This window comes from Astatotilapia calliptera, chromosome 18, assembly GCF_964374335.1.
Source record: "Astatotilapia calliptera chromosome 18, fAstCal68.1, whole genome shotgun sequence".
In the NCBI taxonomy this organism is placed as follows: Eukaryota; Metazoa; Chordata; class Actinopteri; order Cichliformes; family Cichlidae; genus Astatotilapia; species Astatotilapia calliptera.
The window spans coordinates 15,011,413-15,035,961 of NC_137439.1; the positions used below are offsets into that span (position 1 = coordinate 15,011,413).

A 24,549-nucleotide genomic window follows, 5' to 3' on the forward strand; every position below is an offset into this window, starting at 1 on the left:
CAATGCAGAATTAATTCATGTTATATGCATAAATAATATGCATAAATAGCTGCTGTATGTGACTCCAAATATCTCACACAGGTGACACATTTTTCTTCCGCACAGCATCCCAAAGTTGTCAAAACACTGGGTTCAGGGTGTGGTGTCAGGGCAGGCTGACCAGAACAGCTAACAACCATCGTCTAATCATGTCTGTCCTATTTGAGTATGATGCCAAGACACCAATTGACAAGGATCCTTTGTGGTCACACGACTAGTGAGGACCTAGACTATGAGGTGGTACGGTTGGATAGGGGATGACCCACACAGATATATCACATTCAACCTCCTAAAAGCATGGAGAGAGGCTGGAATTGCGTCTCTGGTGATCCAGGTGAAGGAGAGAAGAGTTGGAGCCGGAGGTGCCAAATTCCACTATTTCCCCTCTCTCCATTGTGATGACCATCTCACACAGGAGCAGACGTTGCTGCATTGCAACAGCATTTTACAGATGTGTTCTCCTCCCTACCTGGCCGCACCAGTCTCATTGAGCACCATTTCGATACATGCCCTGGCATGCTGGTGTGTTCACAGCCCTACAAGTTACATGAACATAAGAGACAAATTGTTCAGAGGGAATTGGCTGCAATGCTAAAGCTGGCAGTAATAGACGAGTCACACAGTGCTTGGTGTAGCCCCATAGTTCTTGTGGTGAAGAAAGATTGGTCTATATAGTTCTGTGTTGACTATCGCATGGTGAATGAAGTGTCACAGTTTGATCCCTACACCATACCCTAGATCATCGAGCTCCTGGACTGGTTAGGCATGGCTTACTTTTTCACAACACTGGATTTAACCAATGGCTACTAGCAGAGGGCCTTCTCCTCTCCGTATGGTTTGTAGCAATTTGTCACACGTCCATTCCGCTTGTTTGGTGCAGCAGGTGGACGCAGTCCTGGAGTCCCTGAGGTACGCGTGGCCCACGGCCAAACCAAAGAAATGTGCGGATGAAGGTACAGTATCTGAGGTACCACTTGGTAGGTGGGCAGGTGTGTCCACAGATGGATAAAACTGCAACCATTGCATCCTGCCCATGTCCCAAAACCAAAAAAGAGGTGAGGCGGTTCTTGAGGCTGGCCAGTTACTACCGCCAGTTCGTTCCCGGCTTTGCATAACTGACCAGCCTCTTGACTGATCTCACCCAAAAAGGTGTCCCAGATCTACCGACTGCTGCAGTGGTTAGACTAGGAGGGACAGCTCCGTGGCCTAAGTAGGGTGATGGGGGTATGTGGCAGGGTGTAGGGGAGGGGTGGAGCAGTGGGTTCAGGTCGTGGTGTTAGCAGAGGATGACCAGAAATGCTGACAACCATCGTCTAATAATGTTTTCCCTTTTGAGTGTGCAGAGCGGAGGGACACAGCTGGAAAGCTGCGCAGTGATAAATATATTGTGGGATACACTGCAAATAAAACACCATCAGCGTGCAACGCAGTGTGCGTGGGTCCTTATTCCTGTCACACTTATGTAATATGATTGTGTATCCTTTTTATCTCTTAGTAATTCTTGATTATGTCTTTTTTTGTCTTTATTGCTGAGTGTCTGGTTTTGCTCATTCTGTATCTTTTTATCTGTTCACTTTGCTTTTCAATATTGATGTTTTATGATGTTGCTTTGTATCCAGTTTCACTTGTTTTGCATCTGCAGGTTTTATTTCTCTTTGCCGTTGTTGGTACAGGTTTGTGGTTGTTTTTCATTCTGTAGTTTTGTCTCAATTATACTTTTGCACTTCCTTCTACTCATTTTATTTCATGATCGTGTAAGCACAATAGACTGACACTTTGCACAATTCAAATGTAATTTTTTGCGGGGGGTTAAAGTATTGGCCATCTTGTTGCATGTCTTTGTGGCCTTTTGACTTGTTTCCCAAATCAGAAACTGCTTCTTCTTGGTCTTTTGGGTAATTCATTCGTCTGGCTTCTCTCTCCTGTGTGGATACCAACAAAGAAACTCAACTGGAGATTTAATTAAAGCAGCTCAATATTGATACCTAAGCTTTGTTTAGCTGCTGATAAAAGGTCGCGTGGCTGACTGGAGGCGTTGCTTTCAGTTCATTGGTTCCCTGCGGCGATTTCTTGTGTGTGCTGTCCGTGGTCCTGAAAGTAAACAGCATCGCCAGCGGGCCACAGTGGCCTCTGCGGGCCACGCCTTTTGGAGTCCAGTTGACAGTCTTAACTCGACCAGCATGCAATTTGGGCTTTTTAAGTAGCACATGCAGGAATTCAGATGTTAAAGTTCTGACTAAATGTGAGTCACGCACATCACGCTGCCCACTCAGTGCCTCACAAATTGCGCACAGCAGGGGACCGGACCCTGTACCTTCTGGAGCTTCTGAAAGGCGCAGGCGCAAATGTCAGAGTTTTATGAGTAGTTTCTTTTTGGAAACAAAGTCCCCCGCACGCACGCGACGCAAAGACGTGAGGAGGATGTTTTTTCTTCCATCACATCCCAGACTTTGAAAATCTGTCTCCTCCCCGCGCTGCGTCGATGCACTTGTAGACTAAACAGCTGTCTCACTTGGCTTTCTGCGTGTCTGACGAGGCGAGAACCCCGAAGGTACTGACACCTTCATCATCATCATCATCATCATCATCATCCTCCTCCTCTTCCACCTCATCGTGGTGCCGCAGCAGCCAAAGCGGTGAGTGCGTCCTGCAGCAGCAGCAGCAACAACAGCAGCAGTAACGGCACCTGTCTATTTTTCCCAGGACGGGCTTTTCTTGTTTTTTTAATTGTCTTAGGAGTGAAAACAAGGTAGAAACACCGCCGCAGAACCGTAAATGCCGATGGCTCCATGTGCAGACATTTGCGCAGGTGAAAATTAGGCATCGGTAAGTTGCTTTGACTTGTTTTCCGGGGCGAACGCAGCGCGCTCTCACTCACATCTGTGGCTTTCGATGTGACTGGTGAATTAAGGAGGCATTCAGCTGAAGCCTGCAGGTCTTTAAAATGCTCTGTGTGTGTGTGTGTGTGTGTGTGTGTGTGTGTGTGTGTGTGTGTGTGTGTGTGTGTGTGTGTGTGTGTGTGTGTGTGTGTGTGTGTTTTATTGAAAAATGGGAAGCAGTGAATCCGTTTCGAGTGAATGTGCCGTGAAAAGGGGAAGGCTGACGGTTTTTTTCCTGCTACATGTGCAAGCGAAGGTCACACACATGCCTGATGTGTTAAAGATGTGCGAATGTGGGAATAAAGGAAAAAGACAGGGCAAAAAAAATCGCCCCTTCTGTGCGGTTTAGCGAAGGAGAAAGCAGCTGTCACTTACTGTGTCTTGTGTAGACGGATTTCTTCTCCCTGTGATATGATAGAAATCAACCGACGTTTTGCGATCCGCGGTATGTGGGCCATGTGACCTCTGTGCTTCAGCAAAGGAACATTCATTGAATGTATGTGGAGGTTTTGGATTGCGGTACACGTTCACGGCATTGGAAGTGGGTTGATTGGACGCGGTTTTCTCGGATCGCTTTGAATTGGAAATGATGTATTGATGCAACACAATGTTCTGGGGAATTCAACGCACATACAGGGGAAGAGTTCTGTAAAATCCCCTTTGCAGTGAAAATAAATCTTTAAGGAATCTGAGCTGGGTCTCAGATTTTCTCTCTTGTTTTTGTCATGCATCTGCTTATAGACACAAACACACACAGAGAGTCTTTTGGTTGATTGGCATCTTGGTGAGTGGATGTGTTTCCCAGTGTTTTCTTTTCAGCTTTTGTTGACATCCGTGCCAAACAGATGTGAGTAAAAACTGTTATAGCTTCGTCTTCTGCTCCATGCAGTGAATAATCCTGAATAGTCCCATGGCTGCAAACCTTCCAACATTTCCTGGTGACTCAGTACTGAGCGAAGCAGACTCTCTTGGCTTTCTTGCCCTCAGGGTAGTTCTGCCCGTCTGTTGTTTTCTGCACCAGAGCTTTCTCAGGACCAAAGAGACATTGATTTGCTCTACATAAGGCCGTTTTTAACTTCATTTGAAGCCCAGAGCAGCGTGACTGCTTTTGGGTTAAATAGATGGAGTGTGGGGGAAAAAGAGCGGACCAATCATGCCAGTCCCCGTACCTATCTGCCCCTCTCTGTTTTATTTGTGCATTTCGGTTTGATTGCTCACCCTGAAAGTTTGCTTTCAGCCCTGTTGGACATATGTCTTCCTCCTCTGTATCTCTGGATTTTTCCTCTGAGCACACTCTGTCCTGTTACTTGATAAAGCATCCGAGAGATGCTTTAGAGGTAATTGGGTTCAGTACAAGAAGGAGGGGATGCAGAGTGGAATTTGTTTCTATGTGTGCATGAATTATCTTTAGGAGAAGGTGTGCATGTCTGCTGGTTTACTGGTTGTGTGCTTGTTATGTGTTTCTGGTGTTGCTGTGTTTTGTGTTAGCAGTGAATCATTGTGTTTTCAGGAGGCTGAGCGGATGAGTAAGACATGAAGTCAGGGAGGTTCGGGAGGGGGATGTTTTAAATTCTGACCCGAGGCACATGAATTTTATTATCTTAAAGGAAATTTAGAAGAATCTTCCAAATCTCTTGCCTTTTGGAAATCAATTTGTCTTCCAAAAACCCATGTTCATGTTTTAATTTAGTGAATAGATGATGACATCTCTTTTTCTGTTGTTTATTTACTCAGTAAAATGTTGCCTATGTGATTTAATCAAAGTGTGGGGTGCTTTAGAGACAAAATATCAAATCATGCACACCCACTGAAGGCCTGTGTTTGTTTATATGTTTGATGTGTCCTAGTATGAGAGTTAAGTTGTGCTCTGCAGTATAAATCAGGGTGTTTTTGCTTGTTTATATTCATGTTACACAGCTTAGGCAAACAACAAAATCCAACATTTGATGGAAATGTATAGAAATGCACTGAAGGGCTGCACCTGTTATTATTTGATATGAGTTGACAACTGAGCTAAAATAACCTGCTGGTTAATTAACTACTTAAATTCATTGTTTTGATACACACACCAAAAAAAACCCCATCTAATTGTTCTTTTTCTATTTTTAAGTGACAATATTATCTTTTTTCTTCAGGGTTACTAATTACCTGAAACAATACCTGATGACAGAATTGATTCTCATGCGCATGCGCATTGTTAAGTAGGACTGTGTGAGGCCCGTGTAAGTGTGTCAGAAGGTATGAAGGTATGGTAGGAACAATAAAACACATACTTTAAAAGCAGAAGGGTAGGAAACATCCAAATTATTTAATAGAGTTGCTCCATAAAACGTCCAAAGATTGCCTTGAATAAAGGTTAAAATGAAAGATGCCACAGTGTCCAAAAACTGTTGTGTAACTCTTATAAAATCAACTCAGTATGAATAAAGGCATCAGGAAGCATTTCAGTGTAATTTGGCTTAGACTTTAGCATTAAATTAGCCACTAATTATATTTATAGTACACAGTTCTTTCAGTCTTTAGAAGTGCACTGTGATTTAAAGTCTGTTGAATAAAGTCTTGAAAAAATTAAAAATAATATTTTTTTTAAAAAAGATGACGTTACAGGTCATTCTGGCTTTGTGTCTCGTTTACACAGATTCATTCACTTCATCTGACATGAGCAGTGACGTCAGCACTTGAAATAAAGCAGAAATTCTCAAGAACGAACCATTTTAGTCGCCACAATTAGCAGCAGTAACATTATTAGTTTACACACGTGTATCTGCAAATTGCGATTCTTGTTATGACTCAGAAAAACTTAATGATGTTGTTGAGTGATGGTTGTTGTTTCTTCTTCTAGTGTTTTTTCTCTGTGTGCTGTGTTTCAGAGCCCTTGATGAAGCACGGTGACGCTGTGGGGAGCATTTTTAGTGCATCCCTTTGAAAACACACAGGCACACACACACACACGAAGATAGCAAGGAGCCTTTTGGATGCAAACACTTCCCAGGGGATGATGAGAGGCTTCCTGCTGACTGCAATCTTTCTGTTGCCCTTGGTGAGTAGCTTCTGGGCACTTATCTGTATGTTGTCCAGATTTGTGTGTGTTTGTTTGTCCGTTTGTTTGTGCGGGTGTTCAGGAGCATTGGAATGCATATATCCATCCATACGGGTATGTTTAGGTCTCTGTTATTATCCTCCTGTTCCTCAGCTTGAGCCTGGTTTATTTTTATATCCACACTTTTGCTGATGTGTTTGTGACAAGCAGTAGAAGGATGGAAATCACCCCCATGCACACCACATCAGCATACGTTACAGATTCAGGATCAGCTCATCATTAAGGCAAGCACAAAAACAGATGGCCTGACTGACCAGAGAACTACCCATCCATCTGCCGTGACTCACTTTTCTGTGGTCTCATTGAAATGAAAAGCAGAATGGAAGAGTTGTGCAAGGTGTGTGGGAGGAATTATATTCAGAGAACTGATGCAGCATAGCAGCTCTTTCCTTGGCCAAACCACACAGATGTAGAAATTGCTTTAATATAGTTAATATCGTCCTTTTCGTGATGATGGTTTCTTTTTGCCTTTGTAGCTGCTAGTAAAAATTTCACAGCAGTGCCAGCTGATGATGGTGACTCAAATGAATTCATAAAGTGACCTGGCAGCCAGAAACATTGTGTCCAACCTTGAAGTCACCGCCCCCTGACATATGTGAAGTGCTTCTTCAGCTGACATCTTTGAACAGTGCCTATCTAAGGCTGACCTTTAGCGACTGTTGTGGCAGATATGTCTGTGGTGATGTACTTATTATGTGTCCGATGGGTCTGTACAGTGGGCCAGTGGTCTGCGAGAGTTATTATCTGTGTTGTGTGGTTCTGTGGGTGCTACTGAGTTATCTGGCTCTCGTAAAAATAGCCTCGAGGGGGGAAACTGAATTCTGCAGCCTCAGAATGGAGGCCATATCTGGATAGACATCTGTTTGAGAGAAGAAGAGTTACAGGGAGCAGAGATTAAAAAGCACGCTTAGAAATATATTGATGAGCCCTGTACTTTTACGCAGCTTAGTCATGCCTGTTTTATGTGTCTTTTAAAATCAAATACAAAAATTGTCACGAGTCGCTTAGAGGTTCCACTCGCAGGACTCCTGGGTAGCGTTCAAACGGAGATAGTTTATTACAGATCTTCACCAAGTGTATGTACAGACAGTGCGAGGTTAGTGCTATATACAAGACGTGAGGGGCAGGGGTCCAGGCCTCCAGGGAACACGGGGAAATCACACACGCGCTCAAAACAGCCTCTCTCCACTCCGCTAGCGACCTGTCACTCCTTCCACACTCCACACGGGGAAACACGGGGATGGGTCCGGGGAATCTAGGAACAAAGGAACACGTTAAGTCTCTGAGACAGAGGCACGGCAAACTTGAGCTAGGTGTGTACTGACAAGAGCCTTCACAACAATCCAGCGTTGAACAGCTGATCTCCTCCTTCTAATATACCAGCTGGTCTGATGAGGCCCAGGTGTGCACGACCCGGGAAGGCGTGGACCGAGGGCGTGAACCCGCCATGAGTTCCGCTCCGGCAAAACAGGGGAGAGGGAGAGAGAGAGGAAAAAGAGAAGAGAAGGGGGGCTAGGAGTGAAGAGATGCTGATCAGCGCCTTGCCGATCCCGCAGGTCGTGACAAAAATGTTGATGCTCATAGTTCTACCATCAAGTTTAAAAAATACTGATTTCACATTATATACTGATATTTCCGCATTTAAAAAAAGAACTTGAAAAAGGTGCTAATCACAATATTAGCTGTCTTATTGTGGCCTCAAGACCCATCACAAAAGTCTTTAAGGTACCAAGGTTTAACAATATCTGAAGCTAATGTTAGCATAAAGATTATCATTAAGAACCATTGACTCAATAACTGCTTAAAGCACATTCTTTTGTATATTAGAGCTACGATGTATTAAAGTGGGTAGAAATTCTTGCTAATATTGTGGGTTTAGATCACAGCAAGCAACATTATTGTATAAAAAAAAGGCTCTGAAAATCCAGTGTAGGCTGTGCTAAAGCTAGCAACTAGCAAGGGAAGTCAAATTAAAGCATTTAGCAGGTAACAGCATTACTGCCCCCAGAAGCTTTAGGACTCCAAAACAGAGCTAAAAGGAAAACTCACAATGCTGTCTGTCCCATGTTTAGTCAAAATACCACATGCAGGCTTGTTTTGTTTTGCCACACTGCAGGGTTGTAGTCAATTCAAACTGATGTAAATGGCAGACCTACAGTACAGTACCTTTGGAAGCTCTAATTAAAGAAGTACCGATACCAAGTAGCAGAGTAAACCAAAAAGTTTTACTTCTATTCAGTTTTGTAACACAGAAAGATACTACTAAAGCTATAGGATAAAAACACATCTCTGAATATTTTATTTCCCATGTACATTTATTTTCTCTCGCACAAAACTGCATAAACAACGTTACAGTTATTTTAATGCTTCAATTCTAAACAACTATGATACTGTATTTATGTATGTTCCCATGAATATTATATATATTTGTAGGTTTTGCCTTTTTCTTAGCAATCTCTCATTTTAAATCATAATTGTAAATTTTGGTCAAGCTATAAATTAAACAGTTAACTAAGATCCAAGATTCAAAGATTCAAGATTCAAAGTGTTTATTGTCATATGTACAAAGAAAAGCATTTGTTTGTACAATGAAATTCTTTCTTTGCTGTCCACAGGCAGATGCCCGGTTAATATATGCAAATTGAAATAGAACAGATAAAATACAAACAGTATAAATAAATAAATAAATAAATAAATAAATAAATAAATAAAGACAAAATTTAAGTGTGAAATAGATATTATGCAAGATGACCTGCATATGTGCAAAAATTATTATTACTGTTAAAATAGGTTAGCTGTTCAAGAGACTGATAGCAGTGGGGAAGAAGTAGTTGTTGAGGTCCTCATCAATGTTCCCTCTAAGCTATTGCGCACTGCTGGCATGATTGGGCACAGAAAAAAAATCTAACCTGAATTGAAATTAAAATTAATACTTTAACAATTCTGTTTTGCAGTGTTAGTCAGTAAGTGACTGGCTGCTCCCGTATAGGATTAGAACGATGCCACCTTATCCCATAGTCCAGCCAATAATGCGATTCACATTTGTATATACCGGTAAGCAGCTAATCAACATCGTTGACAGGCTATGACAGTGTCCTTATGCCAACACCGGTGTTTTAGCTAGCAAAGCGGCGTGGCTGATGTGGAGTGAAGCCACGTTAATGACAACGTGCACAACCATTGGAGATGTGAGCAGGACAGACGGAACAATTGACGGGTAAAGTGTGGACTTTATACCAGTTTTGATTTTGTGTTGATAGGCCACGTAAAACCAGAGTTATGATAAAAATATATGCAGTGTTTGTTTTTTTCCTGAATGCAATCGTTGTTTATATTTACTGCGGGAAGAAACGGTAAAAACAGTGTTTTATAAGGAAAACGCTGGAAAGCCTGCGAGCAAAAACACCCTCCACCCCTCCCAGCCTTTCCTACTGGTGGAAAAATGTACCATGTCGACCAATCAAAAAATGATATGGCAACATGACATTTAGTTGTTTAGGAAGGGGGAAGTTTTAGCAGTGGCGGCGGTGTTTTGAGATGTGAGAGATTTTCGACGTTTAGCGCAAATCTTGTGTAGTTAGTGTGTAGTGTAGTCAATAGTTGTTTTGTGTGTCAGAACAATGAGGCGACTACTGAATGTTACAGGTGTTACAGGAGTGATACATCTCCTGTTGTCAGGCCTGCAGGTATCAGGCTGTTGTTCTCCTTTATCTCATAGTGGACAGGAATTATTTTTTGGACCACCACAAATAATTTGGGTGGCATCAGATTTGATGCAGAACAGCTGATTGTTCTGTAAACAGTTTGAAATGTTTATTTAAAAAAACGCCTTGGCTGCATTTTTAGGTAAACAAAAACAAAACTCAGTTACTTTTTTGAAGAAGTAACTAGATAATTAATTGCCCAACATTGGTCATTATATACTGTATTTTGCAGACATAACTTAAGAGTTGTCTGCCAGTCTGGACGTGATAGAGCCACTGGTTGCTAGGGAAAAATGTGTTTTCCCCGGCTGGTTAGCAGTGGTTCCTGGAGGTTGTTGACTCTTACTGGGTACAATCAGAGGTTAAAAATGTGCCGCTCAAAAAAATGCCACAGTTGACTGTCATTTCTTTTTCATGTTTCTCTACAAATACTCAGTAACTTACATATGGAACAACTTTTACTTTGAAAGCAAACAGTCTCCAAAATGTAAATTTTTTGCCAGTACACTATCTCCGAGCTAAGTTTTACATTTCACATTTTTATTTCCATTTTTTAACAAAAAGAGTCTGTAAATAGTAATCAGTAAATGTGTAAAAAAAAAGTAATATGGAACACATTTTCATTTTAAAACAGCACATTATACTGTATTTTGTTTGTTTGTTTGTTACAGTGTAGGCACTGCTTTATAATGAGCTTAAAAGCATTTTGATTAAACATCAGGTCACATAAGTTGACCGTATTTCATATGATCTCTTAAGTTAGCTTGTTGTCAATTGCAGCTGAAAGTTACTGACATCAACAGCACACAGCACTAGACACCAAATGTAAAAATTACTTCTGGTATCATGCACTCACATAAAAATGTCCTCAAGCATGAATGATAACAAAATAAACTCCTGTAGCATGAACTTGCAATGCTTTCATAAAGTATTAGCCTTACTGAAGTTACTCTGCAGATAGAATCAGTAAACATCATTCTGAGTAATCATCACTGCCTGCAAACATTATGTTTACTACACTCATAGCTACATCTTTGGATTATTTCATGCAGAAATACAATTTTAAAGCTTATTTGGGAACAGGAAACGGTTCATATACATACATGCACACATGCACAAAACAGGTGAGTAACTTGAAATGGAATGAACAGCACATTTCATACTGTCATCTTACAGGCCTGCCTGCATTCATGCTAAACAGATATTAGTCATCTGCATCCAATTATTTCTCATTTCTGAATCTTTGCCTACACTGTGTGCTGACTCCTGGCTGGTAACCTGCTGCTTAGCAACATGGATGCTTGTGATGGGTACAGAGAGGTCTTCCTTTAAAACACTCCACTAGTTTTATTGAAGAATACCAAACGGTTATTACAACATGAAGAAGTGTGTGTGTGTGTGTGGGGGGGGGGGGGGAAGCTTGCTTGCTTATTTTTTGCCATCACAGAGAAGTGGCGAAATTATTTGCATTTAACAACTGTTGCCCTTTAAATGGTAATGTGCCAGAGAATGGATAGCTCTAATAATTTTTCACATTATTCCTGGAGTGTTTCAAAATTCTGCTCTTGTGCTGAAAGATAAAGGAAGGAAGTGAGTCCTAGGACATCTTTACAGTCAGCTGATGACCCATCTTATCTCAATACCGATGCCTGAAGTGAATTCATATAGAAGAGGAGGGAGATTGAGTGATGAGTCAGCCATGGCTCAGAGGGCTGGGATATATTACACCTATCATTTCACCATGAGAGCAAAGGAAGGGTTGCAAGAAAGCTAAAGGTGCAAAATAGAGATTGGCCTTAAGGGAGAGTGCGGGGGTACATCAACAGAGAAGATGACAGACATACTGTAAGTCTACTGCCTGAGAGTAAATAGCTTTCCTCACTGCATCATGGAGGAAGATGATATCTTGTTTACTCCACTGTGGTGGCTTTTGTGTGCCCTTTTAATGGGCTTTGGTTTTAGTGGTTAGCAGAGGATGTCTGAAGGACCATAATTTTGGAACCACTGTCCCAATCCCTGGTTGTGTTAGAAGATTATTCCCAAATTTAGTTAGTAACTCAATGGATACTCAAAATGGATAAGAGACAAGAGGATGTTTTATTACAATAGATCTTATTATAACAGTCAAGCAACATCTCTTTGATCGGGTTAGAGTTGCGCTTGAGAATGCAAATGTCCAGCACAGCCATCCAGTACATGTTTTTTATCCTGCCACCTCGCTAGCAGAAACCCAATTGCACCCGTATGAGAATAGCACAGGTCATTATCCTGATAATTCACAGTGAGCAAGTGGACGACATGGTCTTCTGCAGAGCACCCACACCAAAAGCAAACAAGCAAAAAGAGTGTTTCTAGTCAAATGCATCTGATGTGGACTATATTTCCCGAGTCTCCCCACATCAGTGTGTGCGCTTGTGTGTTTTCTTTAGGTGGCCTCCGAGTCTGAGCACTGCGTAATAAAGCGTGAACATGATAAATGCATGGAGAGGATCGCAATGCACAAATCAGATGGAGAAGAATATGGTAAGTGAGGATGCGTCCCCAAGTGTGGGTATGCAACGTTTTCATATGTTGCTTTTCATTTCTGTGCTCCTGTGATTACATGGTCTACGCCTCGGTCAGCTCCAAAAACACAGATCTGCGGATGAAAGTCATGAATAGCTTAATGGGAATTAATGGAATGCAGGCTTGTTTTTATACTCAATGATCTGGCATTTTTCATGTTTGAAAAGGTCATACAGGGACATGTAAGGATGAAAGATGAATGGAGCTGTATTTCTGATTCACATTGCAAATGCATTACCTCAAAAGGCCAGTCATGTAGAGCAAAGAGAAAAATGTTTTCCTCGAGTTGCTTTTGTATTTTATCCACGTCACTTTTCAGAAAAAAACCCCAGAGGAAACTTGTAATGTGGGCCCTGGAAACAATTATTTTCTTGGCTATGGATTGTGGTTTTCATTAGCGACTGCTACAGGTCTCCTGCTGCTTGAAATATGCGCAGCAGACTACAAATCCCAGACTGCACTGTGACTTACAGCTTTGGTGACAGTAACAGAGCCATGAAAAAAAAGAAACACAAGAAAAATGTAAAAGATTTAGAGTGTAAAATAACAAATTTAAGGAGGAGAGGAGCTGTAAGGTCAGCTCGTTTTTCATCTGTAGATTTAAAGGTCGGCCCTGTAGTCTCCCTGCGTGCTGCACAGCAAACTGCATTAGGTTCGTCTGTTTTTATCTGAGTGTTTTCACTTTATCTTTGCACAGTATGAGGTGGTAAAGTAGAGCTGTCATTTATAAGCAAATGTGAGCACAATTTCTCACACTTAAATGATTAAAATGAGGCATTGTGTTATTTATTCCTTCAGTCCTCTTAAAGATTATCAGTTTGTTTATTTTTTCTTTCAATTTTTTTGTAGCACAAACAGTAGCACATATTGGCCAGCCTTGAACCTTTAACCGATCCCTGTCTCCTCCCACGCCTTTAAAAGAAGCCGTCCTGCTGCTTTCTGCTGACAGCAAATCATTTGTGAGGAAATAAAACTGCCAGGTTTGCAGAAATCTGACATGGAGGTTTGAGAAAAAGCGAAGAGAAAAATGAAAACAAGGAAACAACAAGTCAGACAAAGCATAGAGAAGCTGTTATGAGGAGGCTTTTTTTTCTGACTGATAAAAATTGATTTCTAAACAAACTGATTTATTAACGGATATCAACAAAAACAGTCTCCAGTTTCTCAATTAAGATGATTTGCTGATTTCAGTTGATTCCAAATAGGTTATCTGTGGATGTTGGACTGTGCAGATTTTGATAGCGCTTCTATGACCTTTAGAAGGTCAAATTGGGCATCTTTAATTTATCACTCTTTTATTTGTTGTATTGTATGGATTGGGCATTCTGTTATTATTTTATTCCCTCATTGCTCTGCAACACAAACAGTTTGTTTATTTTTGTTTTTAACTTTCAGTTTTTAGACCACAGTAGCACATAATAGCCAGCCTTGACACTTTAACTGATCCTCCCCTCGCTGTAAAAGAAGCCGCCCTGCTGTTTTCTGCTGACAGCAAATCATTTGTGAGGAAATAAAACTGCCTGGTATGCAGAAATCTGACATTTCTTTCATTACAAATTAATTATCTGTGGATGTTGCACTGTAAATGTTTGACAATACTGCCGTGGCCTTTGGGAAGTCAAACCAGTTGATCGAATCTGCTTCAGAAAATGAAATTATACCAGTCTTGTGAATCCAGCCATGTGTTTTTTGTACAAATGTATTTTACATTTACGTGGACAGTACAGAATGTGTGATGTGTGATTTTCATATGCTGAATTTTTGAAGCCCGGCAAATACTATGAGATTTTGCGTGACATAGGGACAGGGAGCTTTATTAAGCCAGTTACCTCTGTAGCTCAGTTCAGCTCATTTGGCTCAGATTTGCCCTTTAAAAGGTAATTGGCTTTGTGTCCGGCTCACCAGACAGAACCAAAACAGATTAGAGAGCCAAGCAGAGTAGAGAAAGCACTGCAAACACACCGGACACATGCACAAACTCACATATGCACATGAACAGATAACCCCCAGTCACAAAGACACTCAAAGTGCACACAAATCAGACTTCTGCCTGCCTCTGCAGCACTATAAACCGCCCGAGCATAAACTAGAAAAAGGGGGGAAGGATTGAGAAGAGATGGGAGCGGAGAGAAAGACAGACAGAAATTAAAACTGTGAAACCAACACATAGAATAAAAACAAAAATGTTGAGCATCACTCAAGCATTGAGACAGATGAATAGCAGAAGATCAAAACAAAGCAGAAACCGGTAAATGGAAATGAGCTAAGAAATTGTCTGCTTCCAGCTTGATTCAACTGGGACACCAGGGGAATTAACTGTATCACATTAAACCTGCAAAAACCTCAAGAGTTGCTCCTTTATAAGGTACAGCTTGCAAAAACTTATACTTAACCATTCACCATTTTCCTGCAAAAGGAAAATATAGTTGCGAAACAGGCAAACAAACCAGGGAGGGCATCACACTGTCACCCTTTACCATTGCTCTATTCACAGTTTTCAGGGTAACATATGGAAATGATTTCCAGGAAAAAATCCTTTCAGGCAAGAATGGAGAACAATAGAATAGTTCTGTTTCCTGACGGTTTCCAGATTTTGTGTGTTTTTGACATTATTCCTGATCACTGAGTGTGTTTTTTGGTTCCACAGGAATACAAACTGTTAAAACAGCATCAGCCCTACAGTGTGAAATGATGGGCTTTTTTCTGCTGCTGGTCAGACAGAATCATTTGTCAGCTCTTTTGACAGCAAGGGCTGATACTCTCAAGGGTGTGTCTGTGCACAGATAAATGTTAGACCAACTAAAATCTGTCATTTTGGCTCTGACAGTGCATGTTTGTGAATAAATGCAGGTACTTGTGCCTACCTCCTTCCTCAACATCCTCTTTAATGGTCTTTCCAGTGAATTTAGAGCATAAAAGGCGGCGAATAGTGCAAAATACACAGAGTTAGAATAGCTATAATTAATGTTTATATACTAAAACATATATCCATTGATAATAAAAGATAAATGTGCAGCAGAGCCTTATTGACTTTTACCTCACAAATTCACTGTTCCTCCAAACGCTCACTGCTCAAAGAGCTGGTCTTTTTCTGCCATAGCAGGCAGTAAAAGTGCTCTGGAAACACATCGTACAAGATCTGAGTCCAACAGCACACACACAAAACAGCTGGTGAACACAGTGGATCATTAAGCATCTAAAAAGCCACATGAATTTTCCTAAACGAGTTGGAGGAGACCAAAAATGGAGCTAAAAGACTACAGGGAACCCATTGCAATCATTTCAAGTCCTTATATTTTTCTCACCTATATATCATTCACACCTAGACTGGGCCTTTGTACAGTTATTCAGTTTGTCCATTTTCTGAAACAAGCTGTTTTAGCTCCTTTGCCTTTAATTCCATTGTTTTCATTCTACTTCTGTTGTTTTCATTCAAATTCTTTTCTTTTCATTCCAATTCCATTGTTTTGATTCAAATTCTGGTCTGTTCATTCTAATTCCGTTGTTTTCATTCAAATTCTATTCATTTCATTCTAATTCCGTTCATTTCATTGAAATTCCGTTGTTTTCATTCAAATGCTGTTGTTTTCATTCAAATTCCATCGTTTTCATTCAAATTCCATCGTTTTCATTCAAATTCCATTGTTTTCATTCAAATTCCATTGTTTTCATTCAAATTCCATTGTTTGTTCTCAAATTCTGTTGTTTTCATTCAAATTCCGTCGTTTTCATTTTAATTCCATTGTTTTCATTCAAATGCTGTTGTTTTCATTCAAATTCTACTCTTTTTATTCAAATTCTACTGTTTGTTTTAGAATTCTGTTGCTTTCATTCAAACTCTGTTCTATACATTCTAATTCTGTTGTTTTCATTGTAATTCTGTTGTTTTCTTTTAAACTTCCATTGTTTTCATTCAAATTCTGTTGTTTTCATTTTAATTCCGTCGTTTTCATTTTGATTCCGTTGTTTTCTTTCTAATTCTGTTGTTTTCATACAAATTCTGTTCTTTTCATTCTATTTCCATTGTTTTGATTCAAATTCTTTTCTGTTCATTCTAATTCTGTTGTTTGTTTTAAACTTCCATTGTTTTCATTCAAATTCTGTTTTTTTCATTCAAATTCCGTTGTTTTCATTCAAATTATTTTCTTTTCATTCTAATTCCATTGTTTTGATTCAAATTCTGGTCTGTTCATTCTAATTCCGTTGTTTTCATTCAAATTCTATTCATTTCATTCTAATTCCGTTCATTTCATTGAAATTCCGTTGTTTTCATTCAAATGCTGTTGTTTTCATTCAAATTCCGTCGTTTTCATTTTAATTCCGAAGTTTTCATTCTAATTCTGTTGTTTGTTTTAAACTTCCATTGTTTTCATTCAAATTCTGTTGTTTTCATTCAAATTCCGTTGTTTTCGTTCTAATTCTGTTGTTTTCATTCAAATTCTTTTGTTTTTGATCAAATTCTTTTGTTTTTGATCAAATTCTGTTCTTTTCATTCAAATTCTGTCATTTTCATTCAAATTCCGTTGTTTTCATTCAAATTCTTTTCTTTTCATTCTAATTCCATTGTTTTGATTCAAATTCTGGTCTGTTCATTCAAATTCCATCGTTTTCATTCAAATTCCATTGTTTGTTCTCAAATTCTGTTGTTTGTTCTCAAATTGTGTTGTTTTCATTCAGATTTCGTCGTTTTCATTTTAATTCCATTGTTTTCATTCAAATGCTGTTGTTTTCATTCAAATTCTACTCTTTTTATTCAAATTCTATTGTTTGTTTTAGAATTCTGTTGCTTTCATTCAAACTCTGTTCTATACATTCTAATTCTGTTGTTTTCATTCAAATTCTGTCGTTTTCATTTTAATTCTGTTGTTTTCTTTTAAACGTCCATTGTTTTCATTCAAATTCCGTTGTTTTCATTCAAATTCCGTTGTTTTCATTCTAATTCCGTAGTTTTCATCCTAATTCTGTTCCATTGTTTTCGTTCTAATTTTGTTGTTTTTATGCAAATTATTTTGTTTTTGATCAAATTCTGTTGTTTTCATTCAAATTCCGTTGTTTTCGTTCTAATTCTGTTGTTTTCATTCAAATTCTTTTGTTTTTGATCAAATTCTGTTCTTTTCATTCAAATTCTGTCATTTTCATTCAAATTCCGTTGTTTTCATTCAAATTCTTTTCTTTTCATTCTAATTCCATTGTTTTGATTCAAATTCTGGTCTGTTCATTCTAATTCCGTTGTTTTCATTCAAATTCTATTCATTTCATTCTAATTCCGTTCATTTCATTGAAATTCTGTTGTTTTCATTCAAATTCCGTTGTTTTCATTCAAATTCCATCGTTTTCATTCAAATTCCATTGTTTGTTCTCAAATTCTGTTGTTTGTTCTCAAATTCTGTTGTTTTCATTCAGATTTCGTCGTTTTCATTTTAATTCCATTGTTTTCATTCAAATGCTGTTGTTTTCATTCAAATTCTACTCTTTTTATTCAAATTCTATTGTTTGTTTTAGAATTCTGTTGCTTTCATTCAAACTCTGTTCTATACATTCTAATTCTGTTGTTTTCATTCAAATTCTGTCGTTTTCATTTTAATTCTGTTGTTTTCTTTTAAACGTCCATTGTTTTCATTCAAATTCCATTGTTTTCATTCAAATTCCGTTGTTTTCATTCTAATTCCGTAGTTTTCATCCTAATTCTGTTCCATTGTTTTCGTTCTAATTTTGTTGTTTTTATGCAAATTATTTTGTTTTTGATCAAATTCTGTTCTTTTCATTCAAATTCCGTCGTTTTCATTCTAATTCCGTTGTTTTCATTCTAATTCCGTTGTTTTCATTCAAATTCCGTTGTTTTCATTGTAATTCTGTTTTTTTCATGCAAATTCTTTTGTTTTTGATCAAATTCTGTTCTTTTCATTCAAATTCCATTGTTTGTTCTCAAATTCTGTTGTTTTCATTCAAATTCCGTCGTTTTCATTTTAATTCCGTTATTTTCATTCTAATTCCGTTGTTTTCATTCTAATTCCGTTGTTTTCATTCAAATTCCATTGTTTTCATTCAAATTCCATGGTTTGTTCTAAAATTCTGTTGTTTTCATTCAAATTCCGTCGTTTTCATTTTAATTCCGTTGTTTTCATTCAAATTCTGTTCCACTGTTTTCATTCTAATTCTGTTGTTTTCTTTTAAACTTCCATTGTTTTCATTCAAATTCTGTTGTTTTCATTTTAATTCCATTGTTATCATTCAAATTCCATTGTTTGTTCCCAAATTCTGTTGTTTTCATTCAAATTCCGTCGTTTTCATTTTAAAATGTGTGTGTCTGAGAAAATATAATAGAGCCGTCTGGAGCATGTGGAGAAAGAACTCTTCAAAGGGGTAATGCCTCGTTTTAGTCAAGTAGTAACACTGGTCGGTAATAAAATGATCTGAGATTGGTTAAGAGAGGTCATAACATTTGAAAGTTGCTTCCTTGGTTTTTATCATTTTGCCAAGAAAATGCTAGATATCTTTAGAAACTGAACTGTTTTACCACCATTTAAATTTTCCTGAATTCTTAGTTTTTTTTTAATTTTAGTTGCTCTGTTTCCTTTCCGTTGCCTGTCAGCATGTGATTGGATGTGGGACAATCTTACCTGCTGGCAAGCGGCCAATGTTGGGGAGGTTGTGGAGGTTAACTGTCCGGAGCTCCTTCATGACTACACAGTCCCTGAAGATGGTGAGTGGCAACACCATATTCGGATAGTCTTATTTGAACATCAAGTTTCTTTTCATTCAGCGCAGTTTTATTCAGGCATATTTTTTTATTTGCAGAAATGGGGAAGGTCAGTCGTAACTGTACTGAATATGGATGGTCAGAGCCTTTTCCTCACTATGCGGAAGTCTGTTTCTTCTATGACAACACTACCAAACTTGTAAGGCTTTGTGGATCTTTTTATTCCATATGGCATGTACTGTATATCAAGTACACAGACTCATTCTCTGTCTTTCTCCATTAGGATCCATACTACGCATCAGTCAAAGCCCTCTACACAGTCGGCTACAGCACGTCGCTTGTGTCTCTGACTACAGCCATGGTTATTCTCTGCAGGTTCAGGTGAGCTTTCTGAGCATCCATCCATCTATCCATCCATCCATCCATTTCTAATCCATCTCCAGACGTCCTTCACCCCAGCAACACTTTCAAGCAGATTGGCATGCCCTGAAAATCTCCAAAGGAAGGTGTCCAATATGGACCCAGATGCCCCGACCGCTTCAGCTGGCTCCTTTCAAACACAGAAAAGCAGCAGTTCTGCTCTGAGCTCCCTTCAGATGTCCGAGCTCCTCACTTATCTCTAAGACTTTGCTAAAAGCATTTTGGAGTCCACTTGGGTCCTGGTGACAGATGTTGCAGATGATTGCAGATGTTCTTGTCTCTGCCAGGTTTCTTAGGACTCATCCGTGGAGACTTTACATTACAATGCACCAACTATGCACCCTAGGCAGTGAATTTCAAGCAGACTTCAAAGAAGTATAACAGAGCTGATTATGTCACTATGATGTCTCCACAGCTGTCCATGTATGCGACAGGTTCAGGCCTAGCTACCCTACACAGGAACCTCATTTCACTTCATTGTATTTGTGACCTCACTATTTCTGTCATTGCTCAGATCCCATGACTTTAGGTAAAGGTTGGAACTTTGATGGACTAGAAAATCAATCATTGATAGGAAAAATATGTTCACAATTTTTTTAACTATTTAAATAACAAACTTGAGTTTGTGACAAAGTTTATTCAAAAGTAGCTTTTTTGTGTGTTTGTTGTTTCAAACATTCAAGCAAAAATCTATATCATTAGTCCAACAGGAGAAGAATATTGTACTTTGATCAATTATTACTAGAAGCTTTGATCATTATATAAATCATTATATTTATGTATATTCATTGAAAATAAATATCTTTAGATTCTTTAGGTTCTGGCTCTATACCTTTAGTTTCAATGACGGGCTTAATGACAGAGTCTTTAAAATTCACCCTGTTTTTACTCACTGACTAAAAGCTTGGAATCATGGAAGGGTAATGATGCGCATTTTATAGACAGTTTATTCTGAAAGGCATTTATTGGATTGTGTTTAGTTATTCATAAAGTAAAACCTTAAGCTTAAGAGGAAAATGCAAAATTCTCTTTACTTTCTTATTGCTACACAAATGCCCAGTGTGTGTGTGGGAAACTGTCAGACCTAAACCTCCCTAATGCACCACCAGATGGGTGTGGCAGTGGTTGTTTTAAGGCCACCCCACCATAAATCTTAAGGTTCAAAGACACCAATAATATCCAGTTGCAGCTTTAACATGTTTCTATCTTAGAGGTCCCTGTTCAGGGACCAGCCCTTATCTGTTATTAGAGCAAAGCTCGTCAGCATTCTTAAGTTTGCAAACACGGCACATTCAGGGATTTTTAGTTAAAGTTGCAAGAACAGGCTTTCAGATTGAATTCCACAAGGTTTCATGTGGTAATTTCTAAATCATCGCGGAGCTGGAAGGGTTAAACAGAGCACAGATGTAAAGACAAGATAAAGATGTGTATATGTCCTTTCTCATCTCTCCAGGAAGCTCCACTGCACCAGGAACTTTATTCACATGAATCTGTTTGTGTCCTTCATTTTGAGAGCCATCTCAGTCTTCATCAAGGACGGCGTGTTGTACGCTCAGGAAGACAGCGACCATTGCTTCGTGGACACAGTCAGTAACAACAACCATATATATATATATATATATATATATATATACTATGTCGGCATCATAATACAAACTTCACCTGCTGCTGATGGTGTTAATCACTTCCAGAGGAAGCAATTGTGACTGCTGTTTTAGTGATTAATGGAAAATTGGTAGTTTTCAGTTTCCAAGGTTAATTAGATCATTAATTTTAATTTAAAGCCAATTGTTTTAAGCTGAAGCCTTTAATATTCTAAACAGTCCCTGCTCTGACAAAATAAGTGGACACTAGAGTCAGTAAAATACATGTCCTGGTTTATCGGGTGTACCGCCAAAATCCAGCCAATCAGGTTATAAAGAAAATGGGCATAAAAAAATATGGCCAGGCTTGTTTTGTTTGAGATACAGCGAGAGCTCGAGAACGCCTGAGAAATACGTCTCCTCCAGCGTTTCCTGTTTGCCGTTCACCTTTGAAAGAACTTCAATCAGATGCAAATTTTACAAAAAGCAAACATGCTATTAGATGACTAATACTCCCTGATTACAAATGCAGAACAAGCTCTTAGCCTTTGTCTGATAAGAATACATTGTTCACTATTGTTAAGCAGCCATGATAAATAAACCTAATTAGATGCGCTAATGGCTTTAGCAAGACCAGTGGAAATCTTCTGCTAGAGTCTTATTAACATATCAATGGCTACTTTGCCCTTTTTTTCCCGTTTCTTTTTTTTTCTGAAATCAAACACTTTACCACTGTTGCCATGGTGATCACAGGTCATTGTCATGGCAGTACAGAGAATCAGATCAGTCCTGTAATTGGTTGACCCCACAGTGTATATGGACTTTAGTCATTAACACAGTGTCATCACATGACACTTCGCCTGGCATGTAGGTGCTGGGGGAGATCATTTGCATATTAGCTCATCGGGTCGTGCTAAATATTTAGGGTTATTACCGTCCTGTGCGGTGCGCTGTCGCCTTGTTGTTTACATGGATAATGTCACTCTGACATTTGGGGTCTATTGCTTTTGAATAAATAACCATTGACCATTTAAACACAACTTTTCTGTTTAGAGAAGAAGAAACAAGATTATCATAATTAACTTCACTGAAATTTTGAAGATTATTTTTCTTGTTTAGATTAATATTGGTACAGAATCTTCTAAGATAATAATTGTTTCATACAGATAGGTAATCACAACTTATCTCCTAACGTGTCTTCATATGCAGGTGGCATGTAAAGCAGTGATGGTTTTCTTCCATTACTGTGTCATGTCCAACTATTTCTGGCTGTTCATTGAAGGTCTGTATCTCTTCACTCTGCTGGTGGAGACTTTCTTTCCCGAGAGACGCTACTTCTACTGGTATACCATTGTTGGGTGGGGTAAGTAGACATTTTTGCTTGATTATCATTATTGCCATAAAGTGGTGACTAATTTACATGACTGGCCATTTTATTACTATTATATTCCTTTTACTATATATTCCTGTTTAACAGCTTGTTAGTGCAAATATTTAATATCTATCTAGCTCATTTGTTGGGATTTTCCTATACTCCACCTCTAGATCAGCGGTCCCCAACCTTTTTTGTGCCACAGACCGGTTTATACCCAACAATATTTTCACGGACCGGCCTTTAATGTGTCGCGGATAAATACAACAAAATAAAACTAGTACCGGTACAGAAAAAAAGATTTATTCATAACACACGTGAAAACCGAGTTAACGAACAAAAAGATAACAAAATAACGCTGAAAACCGACAAAAACCCTGAAAACTATACATTTCACACCTGAGCCTGAACTCTTGCGGCCCGGTACCAAACGACTCACGGACCGGTACCGGTCCGAGGCCCGGGGGTTGGGGACCGCTGCTCTAGATGGTTCACAGAGAATGTTTTTGAAAAAAGACAAGAAAATATCCACTGAGCTAAAGAAAAGCCGTGTTGATGCCAGAGGTCAGAGAAAATTTGCCAATCTGCTTTGAGCTGATGGGAAGACAACAAATAGCAGTTGTTATAAATCTAATATGCAGAAGAGAATCTCTGAATCAAACCCTGAAGCAGATGGGCTACAGCAGCAGAGACCAAACTGGGTACCTCTCCTGTCAGCTAAATACAGGAAGCAACAACTCACATTTTGATGAGTCTCAATTTCTGCTGCTACATTTGGATGAATCAGAATTTGGTGTAAACAAAATGAAAGCTTGGATCTTTCTGCCTTGTATCAACGGTTGACACTACTGGTGGTGTTATGCTGGGGAGGACATTTTGGGGCTCCTTAGTACCAATTGAGCATTGTTTAAACTGCTAACCACGTCAGTCACTTTATGACCACTGTGCCATCTTCTGATGGCCTCTTCCATCAATTCAAACTGGTTTTTCGAACATGACAAAGAGTTCACTGTACTCAAAGTCATCAATTCTCAGTCCAACAGATCACCTTTGGGATGCGGTGGAATGAGAATGTTATGCTGTCATGTCAATATGGACCAAAGTCTCTGTGAGGAACGTTTCCAGTACCTTGTTAATTTTATCCCGTGAAGAATTAAAGACATTAATTAGGCAAAAGGGGACCATTGCTGAGTTACTAATCAGATTGTGAATTTTAAATTTTGTGCTGTTTACCATTTAAAATTTTGTTTATTATCTATTATATCTTCTGCACTGTATAGTTTTGATAAAAGATTTTTTTTAAAGCAAGTGGTGTTTTCTTTCTCAGTTGCTTGAGGTCTTGTTTAAACTTTTTTATAGCTGTTTGTTTGCCTTTGAGAGATTAGTGAAATTTGCCATTAAATGTTTTAAATATTGGCGAAACAAAGCTGAAGTAGGGAAATACGCAAATCTGATTGTGATTGTAGCCTTTGATACAGGGTATATCAGAAAGAATCATCCAATTTCAAAGTGCTTTAATTCCACGGCTGTTCTATCAAAACTATCAAAACATATATTGTTAGACAGAGAAGAGTCGTGAGTTTCACGCGGTTGCAGGTAAGTAATGTAACAACAGCGGTGGCTGTTCAGACATGTTTGCAAAAACATATTTGACTTGGACTTGGCTTTGAGATAAGCCGTGCATCTGGAGGGAAAAATGTTGAGTGCCTTAACTTTATATACATGTATTTTAAATTTGTTCATTACTTTAAAAATATAGCCTTTTGAAATCGGATGATTCCTTTTGATTCCTGTGTTTATGTCTAAAGACGAGATTTGACTAGTAGCAACTATGGCAGTCACATTAACATTGTGCATTTTATTTCTGTTTTACTTTTTCTGTTTTTTTTATTTCTGTTTTTTCATGATTACAGGAACTCCCACAATTTGTGTGACTGTTTGGGCTGTTCTGAGGCTCCATTTTCATGACACTGGGTATGTCTGGACTCCTCTTCCCCACCTTTAGTCACTGAAACTAAGTGCATATAATCTTTCTGCTGCTTTACAGTCCTTTTCCACTGTAATTTAGAAGCAGAGATTATACATTATATTACACAATATTTATTGGATTTTGTAGTAACTATTAGTTATGCTCTAGATTTCAGAATCAGCCAATATTTGATTTATTATGAATACATTTCAAACAGG

At 38.8% G+C, this 24,549-nt stretch overlaps 1 protein-coding gene across 5 annotated transcripts in view; it reads left to right on the top strand.

Annotated features, from left to right (window-relative positions):
• Positions 1 to 2,230: 2,230 nt before the first annotated feature.
• LOC113010475 (pituitary adenylate cyclase-activating polypeptide type I receptor-like) overlaps positions 2,231 to 24,549 on the top strand; it is a 33,267-nt gene continuing 10,948 nt past the window's right edge. For 4 of the 5 annotated variants that reach the window (XM_026149539.2, XM_026149542.2, XM_026149544.2 and 1 more), the window contains exons 1-9: positions 2,231 to 2,865; positions 5,789 to 5,958; positions 12,152 to 12,245; positions 18,880 to 18,990; positions 19,086 to 19,186; positions 19,271 to 19,368; positions 20,861 to 20,993; positions 22,200 to 22,353; positions 24,276 to 24,336. In XM_026149539.2, coding sequence (XP_026005324.1) covers positions 5,914 to 5,958; positions 12,152 to 12,245; positions 18,880 to 18,990; positions 19,086 to 19,186; positions 19,271 to 19,368; positions 20,861 to 20,993; positions 22,200 to 22,353; positions 24,276 to 24,336 — 797 coding nt within the window. In that variant the 5' untranslated portion in view covers positions 2,231 to 2,865; positions 5,789 to 5,913. The remainder of the gene's footprint in view (positions 2,866 to 5,788; positions 5,959 to 12,151; positions 12,246 to 18,879; positions 18,991 to 19,085; positions 19,187 to 19,270; positions 19,369 to 20,860; positions 20,994 to 22,199; positions 22,354 to 24,275; positions 24,337 to 24,549) is intronic. The other variant, XM_026149540.2, reaches the window with a different exon arrangement.